Source organism: Triticum dicoccoides, chromosome 3B (genome assembly GCF_002162155.2).
Source record: "Triticum dicoccoides isolate Atlit2015 ecotype Zavitan chromosome 3B, WEW_v2.0, whole genome shotgun sequence".
Taxonomy (NCBI): Eukaryota; Viridiplantae; Streptophyta; class Magnoliopsida; order Poales; family Poaceae; genus Triticum; species Triticum dicoccoides.
Genome location: NC_041385.1, coordinates 49,341,143 through 49,361,577, shown reverse-complemented (window position 1 = coordinate 49,361,577; position 20,435 = coordinate 49,341,143). Strand labels below are relative to the sequence as shown.

Below are 20,435 nucleotides of genomic sequence, written 5' to 3'. Positions count from 1 at the left end.
TACTAAACTTCGTAGGTCCACAAGGACACGTTCCACACCAGAGTGGTATGGTAACCCTGTCCTGGAAATCATGTTGTTGGACAACGGTGAACCTTCGAACTATGAAGAAGCGATGGCGGGCCCAGATTCCAACAAATGGCTAGAAGCCATGCAATCCGAGATAGAATCCATGTATGAAAACAAAGTATGGACTTTGACAGACTTGCCCGATGATCGGCGAGCGATAGAAAACAAATGGATCTTTAAGAAGGTTCATGGGGTTGACTACGATGAGACTTTCTCTCCCGTAGCGAAGCTGAAGTCCGTCTGAATCATGTTAGCAATTGTCGCATACTATGATTATGAGATATGGCAGATGGACGTCAAAACAGCATTCCTTAACGGCTATCTTAAGAAAGAACTGTATATGATACAACCGGAGGGTTTTGTCGATCCTAAGAATGCTAACAAGGTATGCAAGCTCCAACGATCCATTTATGGGCTGGTGCAAGCATCTCGGAGTTGGAACATTCGTTTTGATGAGATGATCAAAGCGTTTGGGTTTATGCAGAATTATGGAGAAGCCTGCGTTTAAAAGAAAGTGAGTGGGAGCTCTGTAGCATTTCTCATATTATATGTAGATGACATACTTTTGATGGGAAATGATATAGAACTTTTGGACAGCATTAAGGCCTACTTGAATAAGTGTTTTTCGATGAAGGACCTTGGAGAAGCTGCTTACATATTAGGCATCAAGATCTATAGGGATAGATCGAGACGCCTCATAGGTCTTTCACAAAGCACATACCTTGATAAGATTTTGAAGAAGTTCAAAATGGTCCAGTCCAAGAAAGGGTTCTTGCCTGTATTACAAGGTGTGAGATTAAGCTCAGCTCAATGCCCGACCATGGCAAAAGATAAAGAAGAGATGAGTGTCATCCCCTATGCCTTGGCCATAGGATCTATTATGTATGTCATGCTGTGTACCAGACCTGATGTAAACCTTGCCGTAAGTTTGGTAGGAAGGTACCAAATTAATCCTGGCAAGGAACACTGGACAGCGGTCAAGAATATCCTGAAGTACCTGAAAAGGACAAAGGACATGTTTCTCGTTTATGGAGGTGACGAAGAGCTTGTCGTAATGGGTTACGTCGACGCTAGCTTCGACACAGATCTGGATGACTCTAAATCACAAACCGGATACGTGTATATGTTGAATCGTGGAGCAGTAAGCTGGTGCAGTTGCAAGCAAAGCATCGTGGAGGGATCTACATGTGAAGCGGAGTACATGGCAGCCTCGGAGGCAGCACATGAAGCAATATGGATGAAGGAGTTCATCACCGACCTAGGAGTCATACCCAATGCGTCGGAGCCAATCACTCTCTTCTGTGACAACACTGGAGCTATTGCCCTTGCTAAGGAGCCCAGGTTTCACAAGAAGACCAGGCACATCAAGCGTCGTTTCAACTCCATCAGTGAAAATGTTCAAGATGGAGACATAGATATTTGCAAAGTACATACAGATCTGAATGTCGCAGATCCGTTGACTAAACCTCTTCCGCGAGCAAAACATGATCAACACCAGAACTCTATGGGTGTTTGATTCATCACAATGTAACTAGATTATTGACTCTAGTGCATGTGGGAGACTGTTGGAAATATGCCCTAGAGGCAATAATAAAAGGATTATTATTATATTTCCTTGTTCATGATAATTTTCTTTTATTCATGCTATAATTGTATTATCCAGAAATCGTAATACACGTGTGAATACATAGACCACAATATGTCCCTAGTGAGTCTCTAGTTGACTAGCTCGTTGATCAACAGATAGTCATGGTTTCCTGACTATGGATATTAGATGTCATTGATAACGGGATCACATCATTAGGAGAATGATGTGATGGACAAGACCCAATCCTAAGCATAGCACAAGATCGTGTAGTTCGTTTTGCTAGAGCTTTTCCAATGTCAAGTATCTTTTCCTTAGACCATGAGATCGTGTAACTCCCGGATACCGTAGGAGTGCTTTGGGTGTACCAAACGTCACAACGTAACTGGGTGACTATAAAGGTGCACTACAGGTATCTCCGAAAGTGTCTGTTGGGTTGACACGGATCGAGACTGGGATTTGTCACTCCGTGTGACAGAGACGTATCTCTGGGCCCACTCGGTAATGCATCATCATAATGAGCTCAAGGTGACCAAGTGTCTGGTCACGGGATCATGCATTACGATACGAGTAAAGTGACTTGCCGGTAACGAGATTGAACGAGGTATTGGGATACCGACGATCGAATCTCGGGCAAGTAACGTACCGATTGACAAAGGGAATTGTATACGGGGTTGCTTGAATCCTCGACATCGTGGTTCATCCGATGAGATCATCGAGGAGTGTGTGGGAGCCAACATGGGTATCCAGATCCCGCTGTTGGTTATCAACCGGAGAGCCGTCTCGGTCATGTCTACATGTCTCCCGAACCCGTAGGGTCTACACACTTAAGGTTCGGTGACGCTAGGGTTGTATGAATACGAGTATGTAGCAAACCGAAAGTTGTTCGGAGTCCCGGATGAGATCCCGGACGTCACGAGGAGTTCCGGAATGGTCCGGAGGTAAAGAATTATATATGGGAAGTCGAGTTTCGGCCATCGGGAAAGTTTCGGGGTCCACCGATATTGTACCGAGACCACCGGAAGGGTCCCAGGGGTCCACCGGGTGGGGCCACCTATCCCGGAGGGCCCCATGGGCTGAAGTGGGAGGGGAACCAGCCCCTAGTGGGCTGGTGCGCCCCCTGGGCCCCCCTCTACGCCTAGGGTTGGGAACCCTAGGGGAGGGGGCGCCTCCACTTGCCTTGGGGGGCACTCCAACCCCCTTGGCCGCCGCCCCCTAGAGATCCCATCTCTAGGGCCGGCGCCCCCCTGGGTTCCCTATATAAAGAGGGGGGTGGGAGGGCAGCCGCACCCAACACCCTGGCGCCTCCCTCCCCTCCCTGCTACACCTCCTCCTCCCGTAGTTGCTTGGCGAAGCCCTGCCAGAGCCCTGCTGCATCCACCACCACGCCGTCGTGCTGCTGGATCTTCATCAACCTCTCCTTCCCCCTTGCTGGATCAAGAAGGAGGAGACGTCACGCTGACCGTACGTGTGTTGAACGCGGAGGTGCCGTCCGTTCGGCGCTAGGATCTCCGGTGTTTTGGATCACGACGAGAACGACTCCCTCAACCCCGTTCTCTTGAACGCTTCCGCACGCGATCTACAAGGGTATGTAGATGTACTCCTCTCTCTCGTTGCTAGATGAACTCATAGATTGATCTTGGTGAACGTAGGAATTTTTTTATTTTATGCAACGTTCCCCAACAGGGCCACCTGTCCCGGAGGGCCTCATGGGATGTAGAGGAAAGGGAACCAGCCCCTTGGAGGGCTGGGCGCCACCCCCTAGGGCCCATGCGCCTAGGGTTGGAGGGGAGACCCTAAAGGGGGCGCCCCCCTTGCTTGGGGGGCAAGCCCCCTCCCCTTGGCCACCGCCCCCTCTAGATCTCATCTAGAGGGGGCCGGCCCCCTTCCCCTTCTCCCTATAAATAGAGGACGAGGGGAGGGCTACAACAACACATCCAAGGCGCAACCCCTCCCCTCCCCAACACCTTGTTGGGGAACGTAGCAGAAATTCAAAATTTTCCTACATGTCACCAAGATCTATCTATGGAGAAACCAGCTACGAGTAGAAGGAGAGTGCATCTACATACCCTTGTAGATCGCTAAGCGAAAGCGTTCAAGTGAACGGGGTTGATGAAGTCGTACTCGTCGTGATTCAAATCACCGATGATCAAGTGCCGAACGCACGGCACCTCCGCGTTCAACACACATACAGCCCGGTGACGTATCCCACGCCTTGATCCAGCAAGGAGAGAGGGAGAGGTTGAGGAAGACTCCATCCAACAGCAGCACAACGGCGTGGTGGTGATGGAGGAGCGTGGCAATCCTGCAGGGCTTCGCCAAGCACCGCGGGAGAGGAGGAGTAGGGAGAGAGGTAGGGCTGCGCCAGAACTTCGTCTATGGCTCCCATGCGCCTCCCCACTATATATAGGGGTGGAGGGGCTGGTATCTTGCCCTCCAAGTCCATTGGGGCGTTGGCCAAGGTGGGAGGAAAGAAATCTCATCATTTCCTTCCCCACCGATTGTTATCCCCCCTTTTTAGGGATCTTGATCTTATCCCTTCGGGATATGATCTTATTCCTTCTAAGGGGGGATCTTGGTGCGCCTTGACCAGGGGTGTGGGGCCTTGCCCCCACTACCCACGTTCATGTGGGTCCCCCCATGCAGGTGGGCCCCACTCCGGAACCTTCTAGAACCTTCCCGGTACAATACCGAAAAATCCCGAACATTTTCCGGTGGCCAAAATAGGACTTCCCATATATAAATCTTTACCTCCGGACCATTCCGGAACTCCTCGTGATGTCCGGGATCTCATCCGGGACTCTGAACAACATTCGGTAACCACATACAAACTTCCTTTATAACCCTAGCGTCATCGAACCTTAAGTGTGTAGACCCTACGGGTTCGGGAGACATGTAGACATGACTGAGACGTTCTCCGGTCAATAACCAACAGCGGGATCTGGATACCCATGATGGCTCCCACATGTTCCACGATGATCTCATCGGATGAACCACGATGTCAAGGACTTAATCAATCCCGTATTCAATTCCCTTTGTCTATCGGTATGTTACTTGCCCGAGATTCGATCGTCGGTATCCAATACCTTGTTCAATCTCGTTACCGGCAAGTCACTTTACTCGTTCCGTAACACATCATCCCGTGATCAACTCCTTGGTCACATTGCGCATATGATGATGTCCTACCGAGTGGGCCCAGATATACCTCTCCGTTTACACGGAGTGACAAATCCCAGTCTCGATCCGCATAAAACAATAGATACTTTCGGAGATACCTGTAGTGCACCTTTATAGTCACCCAGTTACGTTGTGACGTTTGATACACCCAAAGCACTCCTACGGTATCCAGGAGTTACACGATCTCATGGTCAAAGGAAGAGATACTTGACATTGGCAAAGCTCTAGCAAACGAACTACACGATCTTTTGTGCTAGGCTTAGGATTGGGTCTTGTCCATCACATCATTCTCCTAATGATGTGATCCCGTTATCAACGACATCCAATGTCCATAGCCAGGAAACCATGACTATCTGTTGATCACAACGAGCTAGTCAACTAGAGGCTCACTAGGGACATATTGTGGTCTATGTATTCACACGTGTATTACGATTTTCGGATAATACAGTTATAGCATGAATAAAAGACAATTATCATGAACAAGGAAATATAATAATAATACTTTTATTATTGCCTCTAGGGCATATTTCCAACAGTCTCCCACTTGCACTAGAGTCAATAATCTAGTTCACATCGCCATGTGATTAACACTCACAGGTCACATCGCCATGTGACTAACACCCAAGAGTTTACTAGAATCAGTAGTCTAGTTCACATCACTATGTGATTAATACTCAATGAGTTTTAGGTTTGATCATGTTGCTTGTGAGAGAGGTTTTAGTCAACGGGTCTGAACCTTTCAGATCCGTGTGTGCTTTACAAATCTCTATGTCATCTCCTAGATGCAGCTACCACGCTCTATTTGGAGCTATTCCAAATAACTGTTCTACTTGGAGCTATTCTAAATTATTGCTCCATTATATGTATCCGGTCTCTCTACTCAGAGCTATCCGGATAGGTGTCAAGCTTGCATCGACATAACCCTTTACGACGAACTCTTTTACCACCTCCATAATCGAGAAAATTCCTTAGTCCACTAGTTACTAAGGATAACTTTGACCGCTGTCCTGTGAGCCATTCTTGGATCACTCTTGTACCCCTTGACTGACTCATGGCAAGGCACACTTCAGGTGCGGTACACAGCATAGCATACTATAGAGAGCCTATGATAAAAGCATAGGGGATGACCTTCGTCCTTCCCCTTTCTTCTGCCATGGTCGAGCTTTAAGTCTTAACTTCATACCTTATAACTCAGGCAAGAACTCCTTCTTTGACTGATCCATCTTGAACACCTTCAAGATCATGTCAAGGTATGTGCTCATTTGAAAGTATTATTAAGCATTTTGATCTATCTTTATAGATCTTGATGCTCAATGTTCAAGTAGCTTAATCCAGGTTTTCTATTGAAAAACACCTTTCAAATAACCCTATATGCTTTCTAGAAATTCTACATCATCTCTGATCATCAATATGTCAACAACATATACTCATCAGAAATTCTATAGTGCTCCCACTCACTTCTTTGGAAATACAAGTTTCTCATAAACTTTGTATAAATCCAAAATCTTTGATCATCTCATCAAAGCGTACATTCCAACTCCGAGATGCTTACTCCAGTCCTTAGAAGGATCGCTGGAGCTAGCATACCTTTTAGCATCCTTAGGATCGACAAAACTTTTCTGATTGTATTGCATACAACCTTTCCTTACGAAAACTGGTAAGGAAACTTGTCTTGACATCCATCTGCCAGATTTTATAAATGCAGCTAATGCTAACATGATTCCGACGGACTTTAAGCATCGCTACGGATGAGAAAAATCTCATCGTAGTTAACTCCTTGAACTTGTGAAAAACTTTTCGCCACAAGTCGAGCTTCATGGACGGTGACATTACCATCCACGTCCGTCTTCTTCTTAAAGATCCATTTATCTTAATGGCTTGCCGATCATCGGGCAAGTCCACCAAAGTCCATGGATCCGTTCTCGGATTTTATGACCTCGAGCCATTTATCGGAATCCGGGCCCACCATCGCTTCTCCATAGCTCGTAGGTTCATTGTTGTCCAGCAACATGACTTCCAAGACAGGATTACGTACCACTCTGAAGTAGTACGCATCCTTGTCATCCCACGAGGTTTGGTAGTGACTTGATCCGAAGTTTCATGATCAATATCATAAGCTTCCACTTCAATTGGTGTAGGTGCCACAGGAACAACTTCCTGTGCCCTGCCACACACTAGTTGAAGAGACGGTTCAATAACCTCATCAAGTCTCCACCATCCTCCCACTCAATTCTTTCGAGAGAAACCTTTCCTCGAGAAAGGACCTGATTCAAGAAACAATCCTTTATTGCTTTTGGATCTAAGACAGGAGGTATACCCAACTGTTTTGGGTGTCCTATGAAGATGCATTTATCCGCTTTGGGTTCTAGCTTATCAGCCTGAAACTTTTTCACATAAGCGTCGTAGCCCCAAACTTTTAAGAAACGACAACTTAGGTTTCTCTAAACCATAATTCATACGGTGTCATCTCAACGGAATTACGTGGTGCCCTATTTAAAGTGAATGTGGTTGTCTCTAATGCCTAACCCATGAACGATAGTGGTAATTCGATAAGAGACATCATGGTATGCATCATATCCAATAGGGTGCAGTTATGATGTTCGGACACACCATCACACTATGGTGTTCCAGGCGGTATTAATTGCGAAACAATTTCCACAATGTCTTAATTGTGTGCCAAAACTCGTAACTCAGATATTCATCTCTATGATCGTATCATAGACATTTTATCCTCTTGTCACAATGATCTTCTACTTCACTTTGAAATTACTTGAACCATTCAATAATTCAGAGTTGTGTTTCATCAAGTAAATATTCTCAACATCTACTCGAATCATCTGTGAAGTAAGAACATAATGATATTCACTGCATGCCTCAGCACTCATTGGACTACACACATCAAAATGTGTTACTTCCAACAAGTTGCTATCTTGTTCCATCTTACTGAAACCGAGGCTTTTCAGTCATCTTGCCCATGTGGTATGATTTGCATATCTCAAGTGATTCAAAATCAAGTGAGTTCAAACGGTCCATTTGCATGGAGTTTCTTCATGCATATATACCAATAGACATGGTTCGCATGTCTCAAACTTTTCAAAATGAGTGAGTCCAAAGATCCATCAACATGGAGCTTCTTCATGCGTTTTATACCATTATGACTTACATGGCAGTGCCACAAGTAAGTGGTACTATCATTACTATCTTATATCTTTTGGCATGAAAATGTGTATCACTACGACCGAGATTCAATAAACCATTCCTTTAGGTGCAAGACCATTGAAGGTATTATTCAAAAATAGAGTAACCATTATTCTCCTTAAATGAATAACCGTATTGCGATAGACATAATCCAATCATGTCTATGCTCAACGCAAACACCAATCTCGGTGGTAGAGGGAGCGTGCGATGCTTGATCATATCAACCTTGGAAACACTTCCAACATATATCGTCAGCTCACCTTTAGCTACTCTCCGTTTATTCCGTTGCTTTTATTTCGAGTTACTAACACTTAGCAACCGAACCGGTATCCAATACCCTGGTGCTACTAGGAGTACTAGTAAAGTACACATTAACATAATGTATATCCAATATACTTCTATCGACCTTGCCAGCCTTCTCATCTACCAAGTATCTAGGGTAATGCTGCTCCAGTGGTTGTTCCCCTTATTACAGAAGCACTTAGTCTCGGGTTTGGGTTCAACCTTGGGTTTCTTCACTAGAGCAGCAGCTGAATTGCCGTTTCGTGAAGTATCCCTTTGTTCCCTTGCCCTTCTTGAAACTAGTGGTTTCACCAACCATCAACAATTGATGCTCCTTCTTGATTTCTACTTTCGTAGTGTCAAACATCATGAATATTTCAAGGATCATCATATCTATCCCTGATATGTTATAGTTAATCACGAAGCTCTAGCAGCTTGGTGGCAATGACTTTGGGGAAACATCACTATCTCATCTGGAGGATCAACTCCCACTCAATTCAAGTGATTGTTGTGCTCAGACAATCTGAGCACAAGCTCAACGATTGAGCTTTTCTCCCTTAGTTTGCAGGCTAAGAAAATCGTCGGAGGTCTTATACCTCTTGACGTGGGCACGAGCCTAAAATCCCAATTTCAGCCCTCGAAACATCTCATATGTTTCGCGATGTTTCGAAAACGTCTTTGGTGCCTCTACTTAAACCATTTAATTGAACTATCACGTAGTTATCAAAACGTGTATGTCCGATGTTCGCAACATCGACAAACGACGTTGGGGTTCAGCACACTGAGCGGTGCATTAAGGACATAAGCTTTCTACTGATCGCATAATCGCTACTATCAACTTTCAACTATATTTTCTCTAGGAACATATCTAAACAGTGGAACTAAAGCGCGAGCTTACGACATAATTTGCAAAAGGTCTTTTGACTATGTTCAGGATAATTAAGTTCATCTTATGAACTCCCACTTAGATAGACATCCCTCTGGTCATCTAAGTGATCACATGATCCGAGTCAACTAGGCCGTGTCCGATCATCACGTGAGACGGACTAGTCATCATCGGTGAACATCTTCATGCTGATCGTATCTACCATACGACTCATGCTCGACCTTTCGGTCTCCGTGTTCCGAGGCCATGTCTGCACATGCTAGGCTCGTCAAGTTAACCCTAAGTGTTTTCGCTGTGTAAAACTGTCTTACACCCGTTGTATGTGAACGTAAGAATCCATCACACCCGATCATCACGTGGTGCTTAGAAGCGACGAACTGTAGCAACGGTGCACAATTAGGGGAGAACACTTCTTGAAATTTTGTAAGGGATCATCTTATTTACTACCGTCGTCCTAAGCAAACAAGATGCATAAACATGATAAACATCACATGCAATCAAATAGTGACATGATATGGCCAATATCATTTTGCTCCTTTTGATCTTCATCTTCGGGGCTCCATGATCATCATCGTCACCGGCACGACACCATGATCTCCATCGTCATGATCTCCATCATCGTGTCTTCATGAAGTTGTCACGCCAACGACTACTTCTACTTCTATGACTAACGCGTTTAGCAATAAAGTAAAGTAGTTTACATGGCGTTCTTCAATGACACGCAGGTCATACAATAAATAAAGACAACTCCTATGGCTCCTGCCGGTTGTCATACTCATCGACATGCAAGTCGTGAATCCTATTACAAGAACATGATCAATCTCATACATCACATATCATTCATCACATTCTTCTTGGCCATATCACATCACATAGCATACCCTGCAAAAACAAGTTAGACGTCCTCTAATTGTTGTTGCATGTTTTACGTGGCTGCTATGGGTTTCTAGCAAGAACGTTTCTTACCTACGCAAGACCACAACGTGATATGCCAATTGATATTTACCCTTCATAAGGATCCTTTTCATCGAATCCGTTCCGACTAAAGTGGGAGAGACTGGCACCCGCTAGCCACCTTATGCACCAAGTGCATGTCAATCGGTGGAACCTGTCTCACGTAAGAGTACGTGTAAGGTCGGTCCGGGCCGCTTCATCCCACAATACCGTCGAAACAAGATTGGACTAGTAACCGTAAGCATATTGAACAACATCAACGCCCACAACTACTTTGTGTTCTACTCGTGCAAAGAATCTACGCAATAGACCTAGCTCATGATGCCACTGTTGGGGAACGTAGCAGAAATTCAAAATTTTCCTACGTGTCACCAAGATCTATCTATGGAGAAACCAGCTACGAGTAGAAGGAGAGTGCATCTACATACCCTTGTAGATCGCTAAGCGGAAGCGTTCAAGTGAACGGGGTTGATGAAGTCGTACTCGTCGTGATTCAAATCACCGATGATCAAGTGCCGAACGCACGGCACCTCCGCGTTCAACACACGTACAGCCCGGTGACGTATCCCACGCCTTGATCCAGCAAGGAGAGAGGGAGAGGTTGAGGAAGACTCCATCCAACAGCAGCACAACGGCGTGGTGGTGATGGAGGAGCGTGGCAATCCTGCAGGGCTTCGCCAAGCACCGCGGGAGAGGAGGAGTAGGGAGAGAGGTAGGGCTGCGCCAGAACTTCGTCTATGGCTCCCATGCGCCTCCCCACTATATATAGGGGTGGAGGGGCTGGTATCTTGCCCTCCAAGTCCATTGGGGCGTTGGCCAAGGTGGGAGGAAAGAAATCCCATCATTTCCTTCCCCACCGATTGTTATCCCCCCTTTTTAGGGATCTTGATCTTATCCCTTCGGGATATGATCTTATTCCTTCTAAGGGGGGATCTTGGTGCGCCTTGACCAGGGGTGTGGGGCCTTTCCCCCACTACCCACGTTCATGTGGGTCCCCCCATGCAGGTGGGCCCCACTCCGGAACCTTCTAGAACCTTCCCGGTACAATACCGAAAAATCCCGAACATTTTCCGGTGGCCAAAATAGGACTTCCCATATATAAATCTTTACCTCCGGGCCATTCCGGAACTCCTCGTGACGTCCAGGATCTCATACGGGACTCCGAACAACATTCGGTAACCACATACAAACTTCCTTTATAACCCTAGCGTCATCGAACCTTAAGTGTGTAGACCCTACGAGTTCGGGAGACATGTAGACATGACTGAGACATTCTCCGGTCAATAACCAACAGCGGGATCTGGATACCCATGATGGCTCCCACATGTTCCACGATGATCTCATCGGATGAACCACGATGTCAAGGACTTAATCAATCCCGTATTCAATTCCCTTTGTCTATCGGTATGTTACTTGCCCGAGATTCGATCGTCGGTATCCAATACCTTGTTCAATCTCGTTACCGGCAAGTCACTTTACTCGTTCCGTAACACATCATCCCGTGATCAACTCCTTGGTCACATTGCGCATATGATGATGTCCTACCGAGTGGGCCCAGAGATACCTCTCCGTTTACACGGAGTGACAAATCCCAGTCTCGATCCGCATAAAACAATAGATACTTTCGGAGATACCTGTAGTGCACCTTTATAGTCACCCAGTTATGTTGTGACGTTTGATACACCCAAAGCACTCCTACGGTATCCAGGAGTTACACGCTCTCATGGTCGAAGGAAGAGATACTTGACATTGGCAAAGCTCTAGCAAATGAACTACACGATCTTTTGTGCTAGTCTTAGGATTGGGTCTTGTCCATCACATCATTCTCCTAATGATGTGATCCCGTTATCAACGACATATAATGTCCATAGCCAGGAAACCATGACTATCTGTTGATCACAACGAGCTAGTCAACTAGAGCTCACTAGGGACATATTGTGGTCTATGTATTCACACGTGTATTACGATTTTCGGATAATACAGTTATAGCATGAATAAAAGACTATTATCATGAACAAAGAAATATAATAATAACACTTTTATTATTGCCTCTAGGGCATATTTCCAACACACCTCTCCTTCTCCGCAAGAGCTTGGCGAAGCCCTGCCGGAGAACTGCCACTCCATCAGCACCACGCCGTCGTGCTGCCGTTGGAGCCTTCTTCCTCAACCTCTCCCTCCTCCTTGCTGGATCAAGGTGCGGGAGACGTCACCGGGCTGCACGTGTGTTGAACGCGGAGGCACCGTTGTTCGGTGCTTAGATCGGATTCGACTGCGATCTGAATCGCTACGTGTACGACTCCTCCAACTGCGTTCTTGCAACGCTTCCGACTCGCAATCTTCAAGGGTATGAAGATGCACTCCCCTCTCTCTCGTTGCTAGTTACTCCATAGATTGATCTTGGTGATGCCTAGAATTTTTTTAATTTCTGCAACGATCCCCAACACTACTTTGGTACAATTTTGACCATGAAATCTTCAAAACCGAATAATCTACCCCTAGAGCGGTTTTGTTATGATTTTGGTGGTTTTGGAGATGACGTCGTCTTCCTCCTCTCCCCATCTCTCATGTGCCATTCATCTGACCGCCATGGACGCCGCCGCTAAGGTGCTATAGCATCGCCCCGGATACCCCAGCCACCTCCTTCCCCTTCCCTCCCCCTTCTCTCACCCTCTCGTGACGGGAATCGCGTGACCCTCACACGCCTGTGTGGCGGTCACCACCGCCACCGGCGCCACCCACGCGACCATCGGCCACCTTGAGCCACACCGCAACGTCAAGAAGATTCCCCGCGCCTCCCTCTTCTACTCTGCCAAAGTGATTGGAATGGGCCACCTCCCGAATTTCAGCGTGGACGTCATCTTCCTCGTTTTTGGCCTGCCACCGTTGTGCATGATTCCCTAGCTCTGAGGATCCCCGATGCCTCCGCCGCCTTTCCTGAGCTCCCTCCGGTGTTCCCAGCGCTGCTGGCGCCTCCCCGACAAGCCCATGGACTCGAGCTTTGTCCGCCGTGGATGAGGCCAGACGCCAAAGGGCAACACTGCCGACAAGCGCCGAGACGTAGTCGTCGTGCTGCTTGCGCGGGAGAAGTGGCCCGTGGAGTGGAGTTGATGATGTTAACGCCGGTGGTAACATCTGCTGCATTGGAGCCATGCCGCACTACAAAGATAGACAGCTTGATCTTATTCTTGGACCATGACGACACTTCCCGCATGCTGGTTCAAGGCCATGATGGCGCCAGCCCGTCACCCTGGCAGGTTGGCCGCTCCAACGCCATCGTTGTGCTTCCCGTCAAATTTGGCCACCAATCCACCATGGAGTCAGCTGGCTGCTGCCGAGGCTTGGCCGTGGTGGCGGAGGCTCCTTTGTGGTGAGCGAGAGGCCCATCAGTCGATCGACCCACCAACTGTTCGTCAGCTTTGATAGTCCGATTCAATCTGCTCTAACTATTTTCAGCTAGTGCCTTCCTTCTTTGGTCCTAAATTTTCTACCATGCGTACAACTTAAGATTCAGCATCAGGCTGCATGCCAACAAAAGGTAGGAACCGCTGCCCCTGCGGAGGATGAAGTTGCTGATGCCATGTCAGCTGCTCCTCACAGCCGTTGGAATTCAATCCTGATCTGACCAAGACTGCCTAAATTGATCGGGTCATCCCTTATTTTTGGTGGGTTCAACATCCTCACAGCCAAAGGGTAAATGAAAAGTGGTCAACATCCTAATTATCAGTCAAAACCACCTAAAATGTGCCACGTCTGCCCCAAAACCGCCCAAGCATATGATTTGCCTGGTTTTGTAGATTTCAGGGTCAAATTTGTACCAAAATTGACTTCGGGGGCTTATGTGTCCGTGAGCCCACATTTTAGGGTGAAATATGAACTTCTTTCGAAAGAAAAAGCTCAAACAATCGGCCCAGGAGGCCAGGAATGGGGGGCAAGGAGCTATGCTTTACTTCAGCCCGTACGTGCGTAGAAACTGATTTGAGATTAGGCCCTTCCCCTCCCCTCATCTTCACCTCTTGCCTCCCAAGTCCTCTGTCCTCGCCGCTCGTTCCTGCTAATACGAGTATAATTTTTGGTCATTCCGACGGAACTAACAAAGGAGAAGATCTTGTTGTGACTCCATTTTAACCCCTCATATTTCCTTCAAAACAACCACGAACAGCTAACTTTCCTCCCTACTTTTCGGTCATTTTGACAAACACCTTGTGTGCGACCTCGCCAGAGCACGACAGGTAGCAACATTGGCGTGGTTGGACCTCCAGCTCGAGCAGCAGCGGTGCCGTCGGCGGCAGCCTCGGACAACATGCGCGCGGCGGCCAGCTCGTGCACGCAGAGCAGCAGCGGGCAGCTGTGCATGCATGATGCATGTACGCGTCCAATGGCTGGCTAGCTAGCTAGCTCGCTCGTAAGCAAGCGTGCGGCCAACGGCCAGCAGCAGCTAGCTAGCTCAAGCACGGCATGGCTGGGACGACGGCCAGCGCGAGCAACAGTGGCTCCCAGCGCGGGGCACGGGAAGCTGTCGAACTCATCCCTGCTTCTCCGGCTGCCCCAAGTGACGCGCAGCGGCCACGGCGGGCGCAAGCTTCGGCTCGGCCGCGACGCGTGCGAGCCCAGCGTGCAGGCGCTCCGTCCCTGGAGGGCACGAGCTCCGGCCTGGGCGCCTGAGAGTTCTCTAGCGCGTGAGCTCCAGCTCGGCAGCGATGCGCGTGAGCCCCGGCGCGCACGCGTTCCGTCCCCAGCTCGCACACGCTCCGTCCCCGGTGGGTGCGAGCTCTCGCCCGAGCGCCTGGGAGCTCTAGCGCGCGCGAGCTCCGGGCCCAGCGCGGCACGGCAGCACCGGTGCACCGACGGCTGCGGCGGCATCCAGCAGGCCCGCCCGCCCCCGGCGGCTAGGACGCCCGCCCGCGTGTGTGCTTGTGCGTGCTCGACTGGGGTGCCTTGGCGTGCCCGGTCGCGTACTGTCGCCCTCATGGGGTGCCGATCAGTCCGGATGTTTAGGGACTAAATGCGGTTAGGTCATATTTTTTTTTATCGCGCACTGGCCGAGCGAACGTTTAGGAATGAAGTAGGAGGTCCAGCTGTAGATGCTCTTAATTCCCAGCAAAAGCAAATCTCCCGTCAATTTGTTACGGTAAGTACAATTCCCTTCTATTTGACCTAAATTTATTTGTTTCTCTTCATTCGATATGATTCCATCTAGTCTCCCATAATCCCAATCCATCAAAGACTTGAGAAAAACAATGATTCGTAAAGGCATCCAAGTGTTTTTTTTATTCCATACCATAAGTATTGTATTGTTTTTGTTCTATTTCATCTGGAAAGTATACGATTGGTTATCAAAATGACAATGTGGGTAGATGAATTCAAAGAATCCCAAAAGCAAGCGATTGACAAAAAAGTGAGCATAAGTGTAGGTTATGATATAACTTCTCGTGAACTAGCTCTACCAAGTAGCAATTGCCGAAGAACAACCCAATACTTCTGTAACTAGTTGTGTATACACAGAGGTCCCGGCCTGTCATCTTGCATCAAGGCCCCTAGCGTGTCAGGGCCGACCCTGCTCATCGCCATCGTCGCCATCAATAACAAAAATAACGACCAACTCACGAGACAACTAATAGAGCGTTGGAGCCTTCTTAAGATGGCAACACACTTGTGATCAAAAGAGATAGATATATGACCGTGTTCTAAAATATAAATGAGATTTGGTGACGAGGGAACAAATACTGTTCCCAATCTATCAAACACCATTGTGTTTGTTTTCAATCTGTCAGGCACCATAACTTTCATGTTCGTGAAAAAGTTTTCCGATAAATATGATTTTAGCTCTTGATATCTTCATATGATTGTAAATTTATCCATTTACATATCAGCCCAAGAAGTATTTTTAGTTGGGAGATTGAAGAAAGGAAGAAAATGAAAGCGTCTTACCAATAAAAAAGAAGTCGTCGATGCAGTCAGTTGCAAGCGCACGAGCGTTCTACTAGTTAAAATAAATGATGTATTACTAAAAATTTATTACAGTATCTAATACTATAAGGGCATTACCGTCATTTCTCATGAGATGTCATCGTGCACCGGCCAGACCGGACACAGTTTCGGTGCCTTAAAGGCGCCTACCTTTGGGTCACTGACATGTGGGCCAGCCACCTGTTCGGCCCACATGTCGTAAACACAAAGGTAGGTGCCTTAAGGCACCGAAGCATCGTCGGCCAGACCCTATATACAGGGCTATCCTTGTATCATTGCTAAGCCCAGAGTTTATCTACTTATCTTGTTACATTTCAGTTCTTTAATTTCCAGTAAATTGTCTCCTGTTCATCTCCTCTAATCCTCGTCAAGATCAGATTTTTGTCCATCTCTCCTCGTCAGATCCATCGGGATCCTGACAGTCGTGTGTACAGGTGCCCCGCCATGAAGCGCCCTTCCGGTTCCTCGGCTGGTCGTGATCCCCGGGCTCCTCCTCCCGCTTCTGGCGGTGGCGGCTCCAGCGAGCCAGCCAAGAAGCGGCAGCGGACCTCGAGCTCGAGCCAGGCCGAGGCATCCTCCTCGTCCTCACAGCCTCCACCGGCGCCGCCGGGGGACGCGAGAGCGGTGCCGGATCTGGGGGAGGACGTGATGTTCGAGGTGCTGCGGCGGGCGGAGGCGCGGACGCTGGCCGCCGCGGCGTGCGTGAGCCGGGGCTGGCGGGTCCTCGCGCAGGACGAGCGGCTGTGGGAGGCGCCGTGCGTGAGGGAGTGGACCGGCCTCGGCTTCTCGGAACAGCTGCTCCGCGCCGTCGTGCTCCCGCTCGGCGGCTTCCGCCGCCTGCACGCCGTCTCCGTCCAGGCCCGACGGCGGTTCGGCGTTGGCTGCGGGAATTGGCACGGCGTGCGGACGCCGGGACAGGGGAGGAGGAGGGGGGTGCCGTGGACCGAGCACGAGCACAGGTGAGTATAGTGTTCTTCTGATCTCACTGTCTTGTGAGAGTGATGCTCTGCTCCATCCATGTCATGCACAAGACTAGTTAGTGATATAAATTTTCTTTCTTGAATTCACCATCAATCAATAGGATTTACATCATCAGATGGCTTTGCTAGCATTTAAAACATGGAAATTGGAAGAATAATTCAACCATGGAAGAACTACTCTCTGAAACTGAATAAATTGTGTATGTTCACTAGGAATTGACGAGACAGTCATGTAGCATGATGTTTGATGGCCATCCAGCAAGAATTCATGATCCATACTGATACTGGTTGTTGAAGCTGATCATGCCTTGTTCTTTGGCCAGCTTGTTCCTCTTAGGCCTGAAGGAGTACGGAAGAGGGGATTGGAGGAACATATCACGCAACTTCGTGCAGACGAGGACGCCGACGCAGGTGGCCAGCCACGCGCAGAAGTACTTTATCAGGCTTGGCTCAGGGGTGGCAAGGAGGTCGAGCATCCACGACATCACCACAGTTCACCTGACCGACGACCAGCCTCCCTCGCCATCCCAGTGATTTATGATCAACCAGTCCAGCGCACCGGCTCAGCTCGGCAACGGGGCACTTCTCGCTGCCAGCCGACACCAAGAACACGGCGCCGCGAGCGCGCCCTTCAGTTCGCCGAACCGGGCTCTCGGGATGCTGAACTACGGCAGGGTTTGCAAGATCAAGGCCTGCAGTGTGGTCCTCTACATGATCAGCTGGCCGCAAACCGGAGTACGCTGTATTAGAAGATGCAAGCACATCAGATGTCTAGTGTAATATGGCCCTTGCTGTAGTTTCACTGCCTGTACTATTATTGAAGTAATTGATCATGGGGATTTTCCAGAACATAGCAGAGAGAGGAGGTGTGCTGGTGAGTGGTGATGCTTGGTAGTAGTCCATAAGTGTTGGTGTTGATACTGAGAATGTCAGGGGAAAAGGATGCAGGGGATGTCTAGAACTTGATGCTGTAGTATGTTCGGACAGACAGGGAATGCTAGTGCTCAGTACTGGTCATGCACATTGTCAAGTGACTTGTTTTCAATCTTCATGGATCCTGCTTTCTGGTCAGTTCATGTTATTGGAAACCTTACTCATGCAGCATCTCACACATACTTATCCACATCTATCATTCATTCATTCAAGCATATATAACCTGTCTCGGTGCTTGCGCCGTCCGTTGTTTGCGAGTGTAATTTTTTCGGATAAACCAAAATGAGTTTGCAGTGAGTAATCCAGCATTTACCTGCCTTGCTCATCTGGTTAACTTTTTCCTTGATTACAGCTCTAGTTATTTCCAACCTTGTGGATTGACCTTTGCATTGCTTGTGTACAATTAACTCCTTTAAACAAATAGGAAATCCTTCTCTTGTATACTCCCTCTGTTCCTTAATATAAGACCTTTTAGTTTTTTTTTATTCGTATGTATCTAGACATTTTTTGGTATGTATGTTCACTCATTTTAGTATGTATGTAGTCAATATTTTGGAATAGCTAAAAGGTCTTATATTAAGGAATCGAGGGAGTAGATCTCTACTACTAATGATGATGATGATGATGGTGGTGGTGGTGGATTCACCAAGCAATGGAATTAGAAATGAGTCAGACTTTTCTGCCTCTCATGCTTTGGCATCTCATGCTTTCCATCAACTTTTGCAAAATCTTTCCGTCTCTCCATTTTGGCCCTGTTCTTCTTGCCCTCGTTGAGAAAAAGGCAGGGATACAAGGCAAATCCCTCCCTGTGACAACAGTAGTTAATGGAACAAGGAGCAGCACTCGGGCACAAAACGTTTTATTTTTTGGCCAACTTGTGTGCTGGGTGCTTGTGCTTTTCTGCCTCTCCTTTTCTGCAAGTTGCAGTGCAGAAACACAAAACCACTCACTCAGCTCAGTTCAGCTCTCTGATGATGATGATGATGATGATGATGGTGATGATCTTGATGGAGGTGGCACTGTTGTGTGTCATTAGAAGCTTCTGGGTGTGATGGATGGATGCGGTGTTGTGGTTGCTGCTGCTTCAAGCAGCATTTCTTCAGGCCTGCTGCTGCCTTTCCATGTCACCTGTACACCATTCTTTTCTTTCTGATATCATGTAGCAATGCATTCTTTTCAAAATTATTGATGGAGACATGACCAATCAAGGTGGAAAGCATGGTTTACGTTGACGATATTCTTACCATGAAGCATGTGTTTCTGTTACTTTTGCTGTCATTTTACAAGCGCTTCAGCCTCACAGAGACGATGCAGGCAGATCGGTAAACCCCCACGCCGAACATTTCTTCATCTTGACAATCTGAGGTGACTTTTAACAATTTAACTTGCGTCTGTATTTCTCAGACCCGTAACCAGTAAGTCTATCGCATGAATTCCGCTGCACTGACAACAAGAGCAAACATTTGTACACAATAGAAAAACGCTATATGTGATGTATTCAACATGCTATATAATCTAAGTTCCTGATGATTTTTGTAACTGTGAAGCTTAGCTTATGGATGGTAGTGGAATTTGATTAGCCATCTACTTGTGAATGTTTTCTTTCACAGCAAATTGAAGCGTAAGTGCAGTCTGTTTGACAAAAGCAAAAGTACAACTTGATCCATGAAATATGCTGGCTGGGTATGAATTCTTTGCGGCCACAGGGGTTTTGAAATTCCAATCTGCAAAAATTTGAAGAAATTCCAATCTGCCAAAATTTGAACTTCATACGTATGCATTTTTTTCCAGGATTTCTGCGAAGAACAACCAACCTGTTTTCAAACTTTCCACTAGAAACTGGAGACATGTTAATCTGGTGTTTATTATATGTTACAAAATGCACATACCAGGTACAACAGCTGACTATAATACGACGATCGTTACATGAGCAAACGTGAAATAGGAAAAGTCAAACAAACCAAACCAAGCAAGCCGGCGGAGAGAGGTACTTACTAGTGTACAAGATTATATAATAGTAAATCATAGCTTGGTGTAAAAATCCCACGATCGGAAAATGCCCAACGATCTTTGTTTTGTTAGAAAACTTAATCGACCGGCCTGATTTATTATCGGACCCTTAAACAGGTGGGATGGTGGGAGTGAGTAGAACATCGCCGGTGCTTGGAAGCGGGATGAGGCGTAGACACGAACGTCGGCGTGCTTTACCCAGGTTGGGGGCTCTCCTTGGAGATAATACCCCTACTCCTGCTCTGCAGGGACTCCGCATGATCACTAAGGCACTAGTGAGTACAATGTGCTCCTTGAGCTGTGTGCTAGAGGTGGAAGGAGGCAAGGCTAGCTCTCTTCTCTCTCTAGGTATGAGTCTAGTTCTAACTTGTTGGGAACCCTTTGCATGGGTGCC

The 20,435-nt window shown here is 47.5% G+C and overlaps 1 protein-coding gene across 1 annotated transcript; it reads left to right on the top strand.

Annotated features, from left to right (window-relative positions):
* Positions 1-16,394: 16,394 nt before the first annotated feature.
* On the top strand, positions 16,395-18,179 carry LOC119274632 (F-box protein GID2-like). Its single transcript, XM_037555347.1, has 2 exons — positions 16,395-17,077; positions 17,422-18,179. The coding sequence occupies exons 1-2, from the start codon at positions 16,563-16,565 to the stop codon at positions 17,630-17,632; spliced, it is 726 nt and encodes a 241-aa protein (XP_037411244.1). The 5' UTR covers positions 16,395-16,562; the 3' UTR covers positions 17,633-18,179.
* Positions 18,180-20,435: the final 2,256 nt, after the last annotated feature.